This window comes from Gobio gobio (assembly GCF_949357685.1).
Source record: "Gobio gobio genome assembly, chromosome: 9".
In the NCBI taxonomy this organism is placed as follows: domain Eukaryota; kingdom Metazoa; phylum Chordata; class Actinopteri; order Cypriniformes; family Gobionidae; genus Gobio; species Gobio gobio.
This window is the reverse complement of record NC_137115.1, coordinates 34,800,417-34,816,185: the sequence shown is the minus strand read 5'-3', so window position 1 is coordinate 34,816,185 and position 15,769 is coordinate 34,800,417. Positions and strand designations below refer to the sequence as shown.

At 36.4% G+C, this 15,769-nt stretch overlaps 1 protein-coding gene across 1 annotated transcript; it reads right to left on the bottom strand.

Moving 5' to 3' along the window:
- Positions 1–37: 37 nt before the first annotated feature.
- On the bottom strand, positions 38–15,399 carry cpt1b (carnitine palmitoyltransferase 1B (muscle)). The gene is made up of 19 exons (XM_079825487.1): positions 15,009–15,399; positions 13,667–13,828; positions 13,224–13,363; positions 11,213–11,384; positions 11,030–11,131; positions 10,648–10,785; positions 10,461–10,538; positions 8,074–8,181; positions 7,892–7,976; positions 6,121–6,316; positions 4,815–5,000; positions 4,376–4,481; positions 4,171–4,287; positions 3,878–4,042; positions 2,424–2,558; positions 2,169–2,321; positions 1,977–2,090; positions 1,779–1,871; positions 38–475 (listed from the first exon to the last, which is right to left on the bottom strand). The coding sequence occupies exons 2-19, from the start codon at positions 13,805–13,807 to the stop codon at positions 392–394; spliced, it is 2,313 nt and encodes a 770-aa protein (XP_079681613.1). The 5' UTR covers positions 13,808–13,828; positions 15,009–15,399; the 3' UTR covers positions 38–391.
- Between the last annotated feature and the right edge of the window lie 370 nt (positions 15,400–15,769).

Below are 15,769 nucleotides of genomic sequence, written 5' to 3'. Positions count from 1 at the left end.
ATTGAGTGTGTGTGTTGGATGTTAAGACCCAGATTTTTGTGTACAACATTTCTGTTTAATCAAGTGCAGGGTAAATTCAATATTTTAAAAGTAAATATGCACCAATGAAATATTTACAGTCATTTGCCAAAGACTACATACTAAAATATTTACAATTAAATACAATACAAATTTGTGCATTTTTTTTCCACCCAGCATAAATCCCTTTTTCTCTTAAATATCTAAGCGCACTATTTCACTAAGCATGTTCTTGCTATATAAATAACTACAATATATTTACAAATGTATTTAATGCTAACATAACCTAATCGTTGCTGTTTGTTCAGATTATTATAAAACTGGTGCTTTCAATTTGGGACAGCTTTGAAGTTGAAATTCTTGTATTTAGGAGTCACATCTTCTTGTCTTTCAGGTTGAATAGAGCTCTTATGTCCAGCATTGCCTGTCTGATATTCTGGCCAAAGCGGAATGAGTCCTGAGAACAGGGAGGAAAAGATCATATTCAGTTTCATATTCAGAAGTGTGATATGATGAAAGTAAATCATATATACCATTCAGAACAATGTTTTTTTTTAAGAATATTTAATTCTATTATAATCCAGAATACTCTTAAAAAAATTATTTGGGTTTTGAAATATATATTTTTTTGGATGAACTTTCAGATAAACTGGATCACTGTAAAGGTTTTTTTAACCTGTTTGGTCCACATCTGAACTTATGGTTATTACATTTAGGCCTGTTCACACCAAAAACTAAAATGATAAATCAAATTCTCAAAATGGCAGCTCAAATCAAATGTTCAATGCATTTTAATTTCCCCATTTGATGAAGTGTAAACTATAACAAAAACAAAATGAAACTTCGTTGTGCAATGACACATTGAAAATCTGGAATCTGAGGGTGCAAAAAAAATCAAAATATTGAGAAAATCGCCTTTAAAGATATCCAAATGAAGTCCTGAGCAATGCATATTACTACTAATAATATTTTTTTTATATATATTTACGGTAGAAAATTTACGAAAATATCTTCATGGAACATAATCTTTACATAATATCCTAATGGTTTTTGACATAAAAATAAAAATATAATTTTGACCCATACAATGTATTGTTGGCTATTGCAGTGCCGCTTATGACTGGTTTTGTGGTCCAGGGTCACATGTTCGTAAGTATCTGAACTTTTGTGTAGTCCACTTGTAGTGTACATTATGAATTTACTTCAAATCTACTTAAAGTACAGTTAAAGGTATATTTCAATTATAAAAATTAATACCTTTTTGTATACATAAATGCTAAACTATAAGTATGATGTTAAGTTAAACTAATAGTTTACTGAGAGTAGTGTATTTTAATAAACAAAAAGAATGTGCTACAAGTATTTAACTAGAAGTATACCTATAAGTTCACTTGCAGAATAGTTGCAGTACAAATGAAAAACATAATTGTAAACTAGTTGTGTACTTAAAGTTTACTACTGTTACACTTAGAAGTATACTTTTAAATACTTAAAAGGGGGCCAATTTAGTCCCAAGTAGTATAGATATAGAACACTTACAAGTCTACTTCTAGAACATTGATTTAGTATACTTTACCACATAAAAATATATCTGAACCACTTAAGTATACTTAAAATGAACTTGTAAGGGGTTTTGTAAAGGGTGTGTGGACGCTAATATAGTTATTGATATAGTTATGATTCTTGGTGTGAATGGGGCCATAACAAGGGTCTATATCTGAATAGTGTGTGAAAAATGTCAGAGTTTTAAATTCTCTTACCGTCTCAGGGCTGGAGAACTTGCTGGAAATGTGGAATGTAATGAGATTCTCGCCGACAATGATGTAAGAAACACCATACCCGTCATCAGCAACCTGTATATAAACAATTTTAAATCAAAACTGGTCAAATATATGGATATATTAATTGACCAAACTCGTTGCAATGACATGTTGTGAACTGTAGGGTGAGACACTCACAGGCCCAAAGCCGCCTCCTGCGCCCACATATTTGGGGAACTTCTGCATGTCGATGAGATTGAGCTGCTGTTGAGGGGTCTGACTGGTGGAGAGACGCCAGGGCTCAGACAAAACCTATCAAAAGAAGGTGTCCTTAAGACTTCAGCTAAATTCAATAGGTTATTTATAATCATGAAACAGACTTGCACTCACCTGTTTGAGGAAGGGTGAGTCTATGCCCATTACTTTAGACACAATGTAGAGGCAGAAGAGATGCCGGTCGATCCCGGCTCCTGTCATTGCCAGACGGTACATGTTCTGATGTTTCTCAGCAGCTTTTTTAAAGAGCTCCAACCTCTGCTCATTCTGATAAACAAGAAAAATGTTAAGTTTTAAAATGGCACTGTTGCTCTAGGCAACTTTCTAGATATGACCTCTGGGTTGGGTCTGTAAATATATTGCTCTCACCACTATGCTCTCGTCGTCCATTGCTTTTACAAACGCCGTGGACTCACAGGTGCACGAGCGCACGGTTTCCGTCCGGCCCTCGCGGAACATGCGTGTCATGGATGATTCATAAGTCAGACAGAATTCACCCTTGTCCTACATCAACAAAAACAAAAAAATTACTTTATTTAACAGTTTGTTCACAATATACAGACACATTTTTGCAGAGGGACATATACACTATATAGCCAAAAGTATTGGGACACCCCTCCAATTAATTGAATTCAGGTGTTCCAATCACTTCCATGGCCAAAGCTGCATAAAACCAAGCACCTAGGCATGCAGACTGCTTCTACAAACAATTGTGAAAGAATTGGTCGCTCTCAGGAGCTCAGTGAATTCAAGCGTGGTACTGTGATAGGTTGCCACCTGTGCATAAAGTACATTAGTGAAATTTCCTCAATACTAAATATTCTACGGTCAACTGTTAGAGGTATTATAACAAAGTGAAAGCAATTTTGAACAACAGCAACTCAGCCATGAAGTGGTAGGCCACATAAAATTACAGAGTGGGGTCAGCGCATGCTGAGGTACACAGTGTGCAGAAGTTGCCAACTTTCTGCAGAGTCAATAGCTACAGACCTCCAAACTTTGTGTGGCCTTCAGATTAACTCAAGAACAGTGTGTAGAGAGCTTCATGGAATGGGTTTCCATGGCCGAGGAGCTGCATCCAAGTCTTACATCACCAAGTGTAATGCAAAGTGTCTGATGCAGTGGTGCAAAGCACGCCACCACTGGACTCTAGAGCAGTGGAGACGTGTTCTCTGGAGTGATGAATCACGCTTCTCTATCTGGCAATCTGATGGACGAGTCTGGGTTTGGCGGTTGCCAGGAGAACGGTACTTGCCTGACTGCATTGTGCCAAGTGTAAAGTTCGGTGGAGGGGGGATTATGGTATGGGGGTTGTTTTTCAGGAGTTGGGCTTGGACCCTTAGTTCCAGAGAAAGAAACTATTAATGCTTCAGCATACCAAGACATTTTGGACAATTTCATGCTCCAAACTTTGTGAAACAGTTTGGGGATGGTCCCTTCCTGTTCCAAGCAAGGTCCATAAAGACATGGATGAGCGAGGTTGGTGTGGAGGAACTTCACTGGCCTGCACAGAGTCCTGACCTCAACCCGATAGAACACCTTTGGGATGAATTAGAGTGGAGACTGCGAGCCAGGCCTTCTCGTCCAAAATCAGTGCCTGACCTCACAAATGTGCTTCTAAAAGAATGGTCAAAAATTCTCATAAACACACTCCTAAACCTTGTACTAAGCCTTCCCAGAAGAGTTTAAGCTGTTAGAGCTGAAACTCCATATTAAACCCCTACGGATTAAGAATGGGATGTCATTAAAGTTCATGTGCATGTAAAGGCAAGCGTCCCAAAACTTTTGGCAATATAGTGCATGTGCATATGTGTGGCTTGTACCCTGTATTGAGCTAGCTGCAGTGCCAGCTGGATAAAAGCATCTGGACTTGTTCTGCATTTCTTTATCAGGCCCTTCCCAAACTCATGAAATAAGCAGCCGTGGAAATCCACATCGTCAGCGATTCCCTTTGCAATCATGTATGAACCTTCAATAATCTCCTGGCACTGAGAGAGACATAAGGAACTTTAATCAGTTATCAATGTATCATTGCATTAAATTAAAATGAGGTCAATCTATCCATCTTTACAATGAAAAGCCATGTCAAGCCCTAAGATGTAAGGGTAATCCATACAGCTTTTGGGATGTCCCACTGAAGCCTGGTAGGGGGCGCCAAGCTTTTGTTGATGTCTCCTTTGCAATGTCCCTCAGCAGTATAACCCAGGTGGAAACAATCTGTGGCCGAAACATACTAAACAGAAAGTTGTAATGGATGTTATTTCTTACAGCTGATTAGTGTCATTTAATAAATATATTTAGAATTATTGTTATTTGTTTACCTCCCACATATGCCCAATGATAGGGGAGTCAGCCCACGAATGCTCAGTGTTGACGCCCATTTTACCGTTCTTGTAGACGATCAAAGTGAAGGATTTATCAAACCACCTGACAGGTGCGAGAAGATTGATCGGTTAATGCACATTTTTATGTGTGTGAAGATGTGCTAGTCATGGTCACCACTAAGAACTACCTGGTAATGAGACATAAAAGTGTTGCTACAAATGTTGTTATTGTTAACTAAAATAAAATAAAATGTAAATATTACATGAAAAACCATTTAAATTAAAAAAAATTTTGCCTTGGCAACTAACTGAAATAAGTTCAAGTAACTAAAACTGAAATAAAAATAAAGCTAGATGCAAATATACATTACTTTTAGTTAATTATTTAATTAACTAAAAGTATATTAAATGATACTGAAATAATACTGGTTCCTACCTGTCATAGCACTTTCCATGCAGTAGAGATTTGGCGTAGAGGTCCAGGGACCGTATGTTCTCTGGATCATATCCATGCGCCTCATCGTCCAGGGTCAGGAAAAACGCAGCCGTCTCAATGGTTTCCAGAGACACCCGGTTGGCACCCTCCCTAAAATACTTTAAACGTGCCCTGGCCCAAGGAACCCTGCATGTGTGTTAAAGGGGAAGATTTTTATTAAAGGGTACATAACACACACAGTTTCTGAAAATCTCATTTTAATCTTGAGGACCTATAGAGTAGTATTGCATCCTTTATATCTCAGAAGGGTCTTTAGTTTTATCAGATTTATAAAAGACAGATACGCTGTACCAATTCTTTCCGAAAACAGCCGAACTTGTCGACGCATGCAGTGGGCGGAGCTAAAGAGTCACGAGCACACACACACACACAATACATCATCGCATTATCCCTGGACAACTTTTGATTCACTATACGTTCGTGTTGTTTACACTATATTTAATTACACTGCGATTGCCAACAAAACACACATTTGAAGCAGTTTCACTCACTGCCTGCGGTTTCGACTCATGACCGGGAACAAACAAACACACTTGCACAACTCCGTTGCTGCCCCGGAAAAATCAACTGCGTACTGTTCCCTTAATGCTGGATTCTTTGAGAAGCTGATCAAGGTTATCTTTCCCTCTCAGTCAAAACACACTTCTTTAGTGACATTGTTAATTTCGTGGTCTAAAAACAAAATGACAGCGCTGCGACAGCTTCCGTATCCCAAATGAAACTCGATGATGGGCACGCTCTTGCTCTCCCTCTGGTTGATGTGCGCACATGCTCATCCGGGAGAAGTGCCCATACAAGGAATTACGTTATTTATGACGTTATACAGGGCCATACGAAAAAAAAAAAAAAAAACTTTCCGAAATTCGGAACTTATTCGAATCCTGAAGGAAGTGTAGGCTATTTGAACTAATCATTTGGCACAGAAATACGTCCAACTTGTTTTTGTTTTTGTACATTTTGGCCATGTTTAGCATGCGAATCCAACTCTTTAACAGTGTAAACAAGAAGGAATGCATGAAATAGCAATAGTATTGAATAGCAATCCTTTGAGTTGACACCTTTTTTTGCCTCTTTTTTTTTTCATTGAATTTTATTTACAGAAACATTCATGCCCCTACATTGTTATTATATGCTATTATCATTTAAATATTATATTATTATAAAACAGTTTTCTTTGAACTGTCTGAAGACCCCAGTTTGAAAACCTTATGTACACAGTCTCAGGATATTACGAGGTCTTCTTCACCTGTTCCCAGCTGTCAGTGAAGGGAGCTTGATCTCTCCAGGTTGTGGTTCAGATTTGTCTTCCAGGATACGTTGAAACTGCAGCTCAAGCTCTGAGGGACAAAGATGGCGACCACCGTAGTACAACCACACCTTAAAGAAACGGCCTCGATGATACACCACCAAGTGCTTCCTGTCCGTCAGATGCTGCACAAAATCTGAGCATAAACAAAGGCGTGTGGTTTGAAATAAGCATCCAAGAATCTTTAGGCCTATCGTTATACTATGTAGGCTCTAGTAAAACATAAATTAAAAATTATGGGATGATATTAGACTCAAAATGATTAATACATTCACACACACTTATCCATGAACTTGATAAATGTTGCAAACATGTTTTACCATCCACAAACTTGTGTGTGCAAAATACAGAATTACATGAATGTGTCCTTGTTATAAAGACGAGGAAAACGCTTAACGGGCTAATGTTAAAAAGGTAATAACGGCTACTTTGTATAGGCAAGCAGATTAAATCAGGTTATGAACACAACATTGTTCATCACAACATTTTTCTCCCACAGAAAACCATTATAAAATACTTAATATGCAATATAGCACATGTTCAATAAAGTATCTACTTTTAATATCACCGTTTTACTGCAGGAAGCCACATTAAGTGTGTTCTTTTATAATAGACTTTATGGGAGAAAACGATTATGTATACATGATGAGCCCAGGATGCATTAATGCATTAAGACAGCGATAATTACAAGAATAAAAATATGAACCCAAACGTGCAAAATTTCACATTGTTTCCTCTGGAACATTCTAAAATGCTTAATGTGAAAAACGCATTAAGAAGACTGTGCAAGACCATGCTTTTATTAATAAAGCATGTACACACAAAAAAGGCAGATGAGCCCAGAATATGAACGCAACGCATTTATAATTACACGTTTAAGGCATTTTAAAGTGGCTTAATTACAGACAGGGATATTAAAAGAACAAATTCTATACCTCACTAGGAGAGTAGCTATGTAGTAGCCTACATGTACATAAAAACAGATGAGCCCATTACTTTATAACGGGTTTCCTAGATGTTGTTTAAAATGGTGGTATTAAAAGTAGGCTACACTTTATTAAACATGTGCTTTATTGCATATTAAGCATTTTATAATGGTTTTCTGTGGGTGAAAAATGTTGTGATGAACAATGTTGTGTTCATAAACCTGATTTAATCTGCTTGCCAATACAAAGTAGCCTTTAATACCTTTTTAACGTTAGCCTGTTAAGTGTTTTCCTCGTCTTTATAACGAAGACACATAAAGCATCTTATAGGCAGAATAGCGCTCACGGTGCCGGTGTCTGTTTTGGTAGAATACTGCCATCTACTGGCAGAAGGTTTTCTAAGACAGCTGTGTGTGTGGATCGTGCAAGGCCAAACCGGCGAAATGAAAGTCTCAAAATCCAAATGAATCAAATAGGATCGACTCACAAACGAGTCAATGAAAAATGTGTGTCACCGGATCCACAATTCCACATCTTATTCGTTGCACGCACAAATTCTGACCTACATTAATACAAAATCGAAGTTTTGTATTCACAACTATGTCTCTATTTGTACAAATCGCTGCACATTCATGTAATTCTGTATTTTGCACACACAAGTTAAAAGGCATTTGTTTGTGGATGGTAAAACATGTTTGCAACATTTATCAAGTTCATGGATAAGTGTGTGTGTGAATGTATTAATCATTTAAAGTCTAATATCATCCCATAAAAAATGTCCTTACCAGTCTCAATGCCAGGAATACGAGTGGTGTTGAACATCCTCTCATACTGAAAAGAGCACATAGGGACAATCCCAAGAGCTCTCAGCTGAGAAGAGATAACAGCGGGCATGATGGGAACTTTCTTATATTTATTTTTGCATGTATTTCAATGTAGTGGATGGAAAATCTATTTGTATGTGTACCGGGATAAGTTCTCCTCGCTCCAGTTTCCGACGGTACTGCAGCATGGCATGAACTACATTTCCTGCTCGTGCAGCTTGTCTGTGTGTTGGGGTCATATAGAGGAAATCCTGACAGATGGAGAATGAGAGTTATGGATATAGATAGTTTTTTTATTTTATTAAATAAGACTATAAAAAAAATATCAAACACAAATAACTTAACCCTTAATCGCCCCTCAAGTAGGGTTTACGTTTGAGTCCCTTGGGGTCAGATAGACCCCAAACTTTTACAGAGCGATTGCATAAGGAAATATTTTTTTTTTACATGGAAAACTATATATCATTTTTTTTATTTACTTCTCAACTATACATTTATGCTGTGTTTTTGTGGGTATTTGGTAGTTTTTTACCTATTTACTGCACAAATACTTAACTATGTCATAAATTGGCTCATTAAAATCATTTTTTTATGAAAAAATCACTTGAATGATGATCTTAAATAAATATAAATAGTTTTTGGACATTGCTCTATGTGTTAGGGATAGAATATAGCCATCTGTAGGTTTGTGGAAAAACTTTAGGAATTATAGTTAAAGAGAAAGAGAGTGCAATGACCACATTATCCAATAGAGGTCCATAGGGAAGTTATGCAAAAGTTAAGCTGCCTTTCATCTTTCTTTTATTTGCCCTTTTCCCTCTCTTTCTCATGATTGTTCCATGTTGCATTTGTGCTCTAGTATTTGTCCTTCATTTATGCATGGAATTTTTTCAGATTTATGCCAGTTTTGTTGATTTTATTTGCCAGTTTCTATAAAAATGCTCTCTGTTGCAGTCACACACATGTGTGTGTTTGTGTGTGTGTGCGTGTGTGTATGAGACAGAAAGTTCGTTCCACTTTGTGTTTATGCTCTAGGACCCGATCTTGATATAAATGTAGACATTTTCAGATTTATACTGGATTTAGATGATTTTTTTTACAAACAAAGTGAAAAAAAAAGCATTTTTTACATTTTCCCATTCATTGCCAAAATCCAAAAAAATGCTCCAGACACCTGTGTTTGTGTGTGTGTGTGAGTGAACATGCTTGTTCCATATTGCATTTGTGCTCTAGTATTAGTACTTCATTTATGTATGAAAATCTTTCAGATTTATGCCAGTTTTGTTGATTTTATTTGCCAGTTTCTATAAAAATGCTCTCTGTTGCAGTCACACACATGTGTGTGTTTGTGTGTGTATGTGCGTGTGTGTATGAGACAGAAAGTTCGTTCTACTTTGTGTTTATGCTCTAGGACCAGACCTTGATATAAATGTGGAAATTTTCAGATTTATACTGGATTTAGTAAAAAAAAATTGACAAAAAAAGTGATTTTTTTTTATTTTTTACACTTTCCCATTCATTTTCAATGTGGGGTCAATCTGACCCCGAGGGACTTAAACTGTAAAAAAATTTTTACACACCTTTAGAACAACCAAATCAAGCTCGGATTTTTTGTGCATGTTTAGATAGATTATTTAGGAAAAGTCACCGAGTCTCATGGCCCTGAGATGAAGGGAACACTTTTAAAAAATGGAGGAAAAGTCCAGTGGGGTCAGCTGGACCCCAAGGGACGATTAAGGGTTAAATGTTTATGAAGTTTTCATAGTTATTCAGCAGGTTGCGCCATTGTTTTCATTTCAGTTGATGCATTCCAACAGTCGAATGATTACTTGATATCTGGCAACACTTTATTTCAATAGTTCTAACTATAAGTAACTTTTTCAAATACATGTCAACTAACTCTCATTAGAGTATTAGTAGATTGTGCTGCTTTAATATAGGCTAACACTATATTTTGATGGTCGCCAACAGACACTAAATAACTTTACAAGTAGCCTACGTCAACTTATTCTACTAACCTGAAAACTAACACCCAACCCTAACCTAACAGTCTACTAATACTCTGAGAGTTAGTTGACATGTGGTTGCAAAATTACAGTTAGAATGTCTAAAGTGGACCACCGAAATGTATGTTTAGGCTACCTGTTTGAGTTGCCTTATTTTGCCTTTTGAGTTTTTGTGGGTCTTTTATGGCTTGTATGCCAGTGTACTCCTTAAAATTTACAAAATTAACTTTAACAAACTTATAATGTTTCAAAATGAACAGTTTTTCTCTTCTGAGGAAAAAAAAAATCTAAATAGTACCAATTTTAGTCTAATGAAACGTTTCTGTCCAATTAAACCCAACTGTGTCTGACTGGTAATAGCATAGCAAATCATGCTTCATGGCCTTGATGTAAATTAAAGGTTATTAACTAAAAATAAAGAGATGAGCCTTATGTACCACAACTTCCTGTTTCATTAGGAAGTAGGCCACGTTAACACAGTAAAAGAAAACTGCATTTCAATGGCGATTTAATTTCATACTCACCATTGTGTAAAAGTTACTATTGACCATGATGGGGTCGCGTCCTCTCAGGTAGATATACTCCTCCCACCAGTCACTCACCTGTTAATAAACACAATGCCATGTCTGTTAGTTAGCCAGCAGTTTTAAGAGGGTTTTCCACTGATTTATAGTCCACGTATGTAGATGATCTCTATTTTTGTTCACTTACATAATTTGTGGCCCACCAGGATTTGAGTTTGAGGTGTTTTTGGAATTTAGGGGCAGGGTCCTTTTTGAAGTCATTAGCAACAATCTCCATCTGTTTATATTGCTCATCATCCAGAAGAGGTCGAACTGATTCTAGGTACTAAACAATGAAGCGAACAAATCATATGAAGGAAAATAGTCAAAGCAGAGTGCAATGTTTAATCGAACATGGAAAAGTGAATATCAAGGAAATCATGTAATATTTTAACCCAAAATGTATGTAAAACTTTTCTTTTTTTTTCTTTTTACATAAACTGTATTTTTTTAGATTGGTAAAATGTGACCAGCATTAACTCTTGATAATATTATATGTATTAGACTCATAACATGTGAAGATATTTTACCCTGCTGATTGTATCATCAATGCTCGGTACTGGCAGATGGGGCAGAGATGCCTGAAAGCTGTAGAGCAACGGCCGTCGACCAGACAACAGCTTTACGAGACTCTAAAAAAGACAGAATTATTCATAAATAGAACCACTTTTTAAACTGCACCATATTTACCTTTTATTTCATGGGGGACGCACCAGCCAGACTTTAGTAGAGTAGGTCATTTTGCCATGTGACTCAAAGATCCAGCCATGATAGGACAGGAGAGCTTTCAGGATGTACCGCAGAAGGAAGATGAAGAATAACCACAGGCCTGTGGCAAACAGGATGGCACTCAACACCATCTGAGTTTGAACGGTCATAAATTCACTACAAGGAAGAAAAAAAAAAAAAATGTGATATTGAAATTTAATAAATAATTGCGTGTCTGATGTATCTCAGGGATAAATAAAAAATATTAATGGCGGATCAGTTTTTTTTCTGTCATCCTTTGGCGGCGCTACAGTATATAATCACACTATCATTCGTTCAAGTGCTATTAAACCATTCAAGTGCGATAAGACACAAAAATAAGAACTTTAATCTGTACTGGCTTAAATCTTAAATCTGCTGTCTGTGAAACTCTGTGACATGCATACTAGTGTGCACCGAATGCGCTTCAGACAGCATGCGGCCACGTTGAGATCAAAACTATACCAAAATGTCTTAAATGGGTTAAAAAGTGTTAAATGAACGCAAAGAGTTGTGAGGACATTGGATGCGTGTCAGATCCAGATCCACGTCATGTGCTTCAGATCTTAAAGTGACATCAGCCTAATAAACCTGCTGCTGTGATGTCTGTCATTAAAGGATTAGTTCACTTCAAAATGAAAATTTCCTGATAATTTACTCACCCCCATCTCACCCCCCATGAAAATGTTCATGTCTTTTGTTCTTCAGTCAAAAAGAAATTAAGTTTTTTGAGGAAAACATTCCAGGATTTTTCTTCACATAATGGACTTCAATGGCAACCAACGGGTTGAATGTCCAAATCAATGCAATTTCAAAGGCTTCGAAGGCCTTCAGAGGGCTCTGCACGATCCCAGTCAAGGAATAGGATCTTATCTAGCAAAACGATTCACCATAAAAAAACGAAACATTTATACTTTTTAACCACAAATGCGCAACTTCGGTGTTGTGCTTCTTCACGACGTATTACGTCATCACGTCGGAAAGGTCACGTCCGTGACGTAGGTGGAAGTACCGACCCAGTGCCGAAAAACTCCATCTCATGTTCTCCTCCAACTTTAAATTTGTCCGACATCATTGTTGTACCTTTATTTTTATAAAGAGCATTTGGTTTAGTCTTTGCACATTCGTTTTAACACTGGGTCGGTACTTCCACGTACGTCACGGATGTGACCTTTCCGACGTGATGATGTCATACGTCGTGAAGAAGCACAACACCGAAGTTGTGCATTTGTGGTTAAAAAGTATATATATATATATATATATATATATATATATATATATATATATATATATATATATATATATATATATATATATATATATATATATATATATATATATATATATATATATATATATATATATATATATTTGAAAATGACCGATTGTTTCACTAGAAAACCTTATTCCTCAGCTGGGATCGTGCAGAGCCCTCTGAAGGCCTTCGAAGCCTTTGAAATTGCATTGATTTGGACCTTCAACCCATTGGTTGCCATTGAAGTCCATAATGTGAAGAAAAATCCTTGAATGTTTTCCTCATAAAATGTAATTTATTTTCGACTGAAGAAAGAAAGACATGAACATCTTGGATGAGATGGGGGAGAGTAAATGATCAGGACATTTTTATTTTGAAGTGAACTAATCATTTAATGTAAATCAAAGAACAAAAGATAGAGAGAAAATCACTTATTGCTCTTGACTGAACTTTTGTAGCTTTAATCTATATTTAATTAATAAACTATGCCGTGAAGACTGTGAAGTGTTTGATAACTTTATTCTATATATTTCTTACCTGTTAGATCAAACATTTAAAATAGACTGTCTTTATGTTGTTTCTACATTATTTTGGAGATTAAATGTGAAATTATTACAAAATAAAAATATATAAAAACTTTAATGTTAGGTTACAGAATTAATTTGATATTTATTACCATCATGGTCATACCTGAAGTTTCCACAAATGTTTTAGTGAGTTACCTCACTGGTAGAGATGTCTTGATCCTGTCAATCATGCCCATGGAGGGGTCGATCCTGGCATACATGGTGCTCATTATCGCAATAACTGCAATTAGCCAGCTGGAGGGACTGGCGGGGTACACACCTGTGAGAACACCGTTCTACTCAAGGCAAAATAAAAACATAACTTTCATTAGATAAGATAGATAGATAGATAGATAGATAGATAGATAGATAGATAGATAGATAGATAGATAGATAGATAGATAGATAGATAGATAGATAGATAGATAGATAGATAGATAGATAGATAGATAGATAGATAGATAGATAGATAGATAGATAGATAGATAGATAGATAGATAGATAGATAGATAGATAGATAGATAGATAGATAGATAGATAGATTGATTGATTGATTGATTGATTGATTGATTGATTGATTGATTGATTGATTGACTGACCTTGAAGCAGATGGCACGTTTCTTCCATGATGTCACTCCAGATATGTAGATGTGCTTGAGAACCTCACGGCTCAACTGTAGGTCGATGCCATCAGGTGTGACGGTGAACTGAAATGCCACCGCCTGATGAGCCTCTGCCATTATACAGGCTTAAAGCACAGCCTGAGGAACAAGACAGGCCATATTAAAATATATTTTGTTTTCCTTCTTAACATGCCAGTTTAGCTCAGATTGTGTAGTCTAGTGGAAAAATCTGGTCTACTATGTGAAAGGTTACGCTAAAGGTGAACAATGGATTATCTCCATTGTGACACTTAACCTCAGGCTGAATGTTATCAGGGGTCAGTAACAGTAGTAGGTCACTGTGGACACAAACATCATATAGCATAAAAATAATTAAAATGAATTTCTTAAACTCCTTAAATTATAATCAAATCCAGGGGAATGTATGTCCTTATTAAAGGCTTGAGGTTGAAACCTGGCAGGGGAAATTTATGAACTGGAGAATTATTAAAATCCATCACCACTGTGCTATTTCACCTCAAGTTGCACCAGGGAGAATGTGCCTTTAATAAGTTTCCTTTAAGATTCTGATAAAGGACAAAAAAGGGTTTATTAGAACCTATATAGGAACCTATAAAGGACATAATTATATCACTCTGAAGTCACAGAGTTCAGCTATGGTGTGACACTGTCAAGCTTATGTTTCTTTTTCCATGTCATATGACTGCAGCCAGAAGAACTGGGGCAAAGTTGAACAGTCAGAAATAACGTAGTAGGACATCTGGGAGGGCTGTGCTCTTATGTGATGAAGTTTCAGTGACACTGGCCAAAACACACGTGACATCTGACGCATGACTGCGTAGATCAGGAGATTTTTTTTTTTATAGAATATGCATTTCATATTATAGAAATATATGTTTTTATATTATATTTGACATAGAACTTTTCAACCAATACTTTGCTATTAACTGTAAATTTTGTCCAATACATAATAGGATCATATAAACAATATGTAAATTTCGAAGATAATATAATCAATAGGTAAATGTCGAACACCAATAGGTTATAACAATAAAAGGCATGTTTAAAAGTTGTATCTTAGTTAACTTTTAACAGTGCCTATATATTTTCTACATAGAAAATATTTATGTTATCACCAAAATAACATTCATACTTGAAAGTGGTCGAAAAATCTAACAAAGCTGTACAATTTTACAGAGACAATTAGACAAGATGTTCTCTGGTGCAACTACACATAACTCAGTTTGAGGCATTATCAAACAGAATGATTCAGAGTGTCTCTAAAGTTTGAATTAGAAATATACTGGATTTACATTACCTGCAATGCAATGTGACAGTAAACCAGTGTAAGTCAGATGAAACTCAGTAGATAAAAAGATCCAATTTTCTCTCAGTAGGGCTGGAATGTCCTCAATGGAAGTCAAATGTTCTTTACTCTTGTGCCCTTCAGTCGACTCCTCATGCACGCTTGAAGTCTGTTGCTCAGTGACTAGTTATCTCTTCTTCTACTCAAACTTTCTCCTCTCCCTCCCTCTCTGTTTTCCTTTATTTTCACGAGTTGCCTGTTTTCTGTGAGTGTTTGCTTTCTTCTTATGGTCTAAACTATCTGTTCATAGTGGCCCTCATAAATGCTCTCTCTCTCGTTCTGTGTATGTGTAACTGGATACTCTCAGGGCAGAGTTAAACTGGTGGCTGTACAGTAAGTACACACTATATGATCAAACACAGGCCCAAATCTTGTGCAGCTGGAAATATCTCACGGCTGCATGCCAGAGTGCTCTGACGACAGTCAGACACTGAGAGACCTTATGTACATGTAGGGATGTCTTTGTAAAATTTCCATGAAATTAGGCTTGCGAATGTGTTATGTAATAGGTCAGGTATCTTAAACATTTAGCTTTTTAATATTGAAAAATAAGGAACTGGATGGACAATAGCATTGTAAAGTAATTTTTTGGTGCTCACCTGTCCAGAACCTGCTGCCATGATGCTAGGGTATTGTAATATGGTTGCTAAGGTGTTCTGAGAGTTTTTATGTTGCTTACTGAATCAAGTCAAAAGAATCCACCACAAAGTCTC

Excerpts from the sequence above, each read along its gene's own strand:
- cpt1b (XM_079825487.1), bottom strand. The coding sequence starts at position 13,807 with ATGGCAGAGGCTCATCAGGCGGTGGCATTTCAGTTCACCGTCACACCT. Across the intron at positions 10,786-11,029 it reads TTGATGATACAATCAGCAGG|TACCTAGAATCAGTTCGACC; the intron begins GTAAAATATCTT and ends TTCATTGTTTAG. Across the intron at positions 7,977-8,073 it reads AGCGAGGAGAACTTATCCCG|CTGAGAGCTCTTGGGATTGT; the intron begins GTACACATACAA and ends ATCTCTTCTCAG.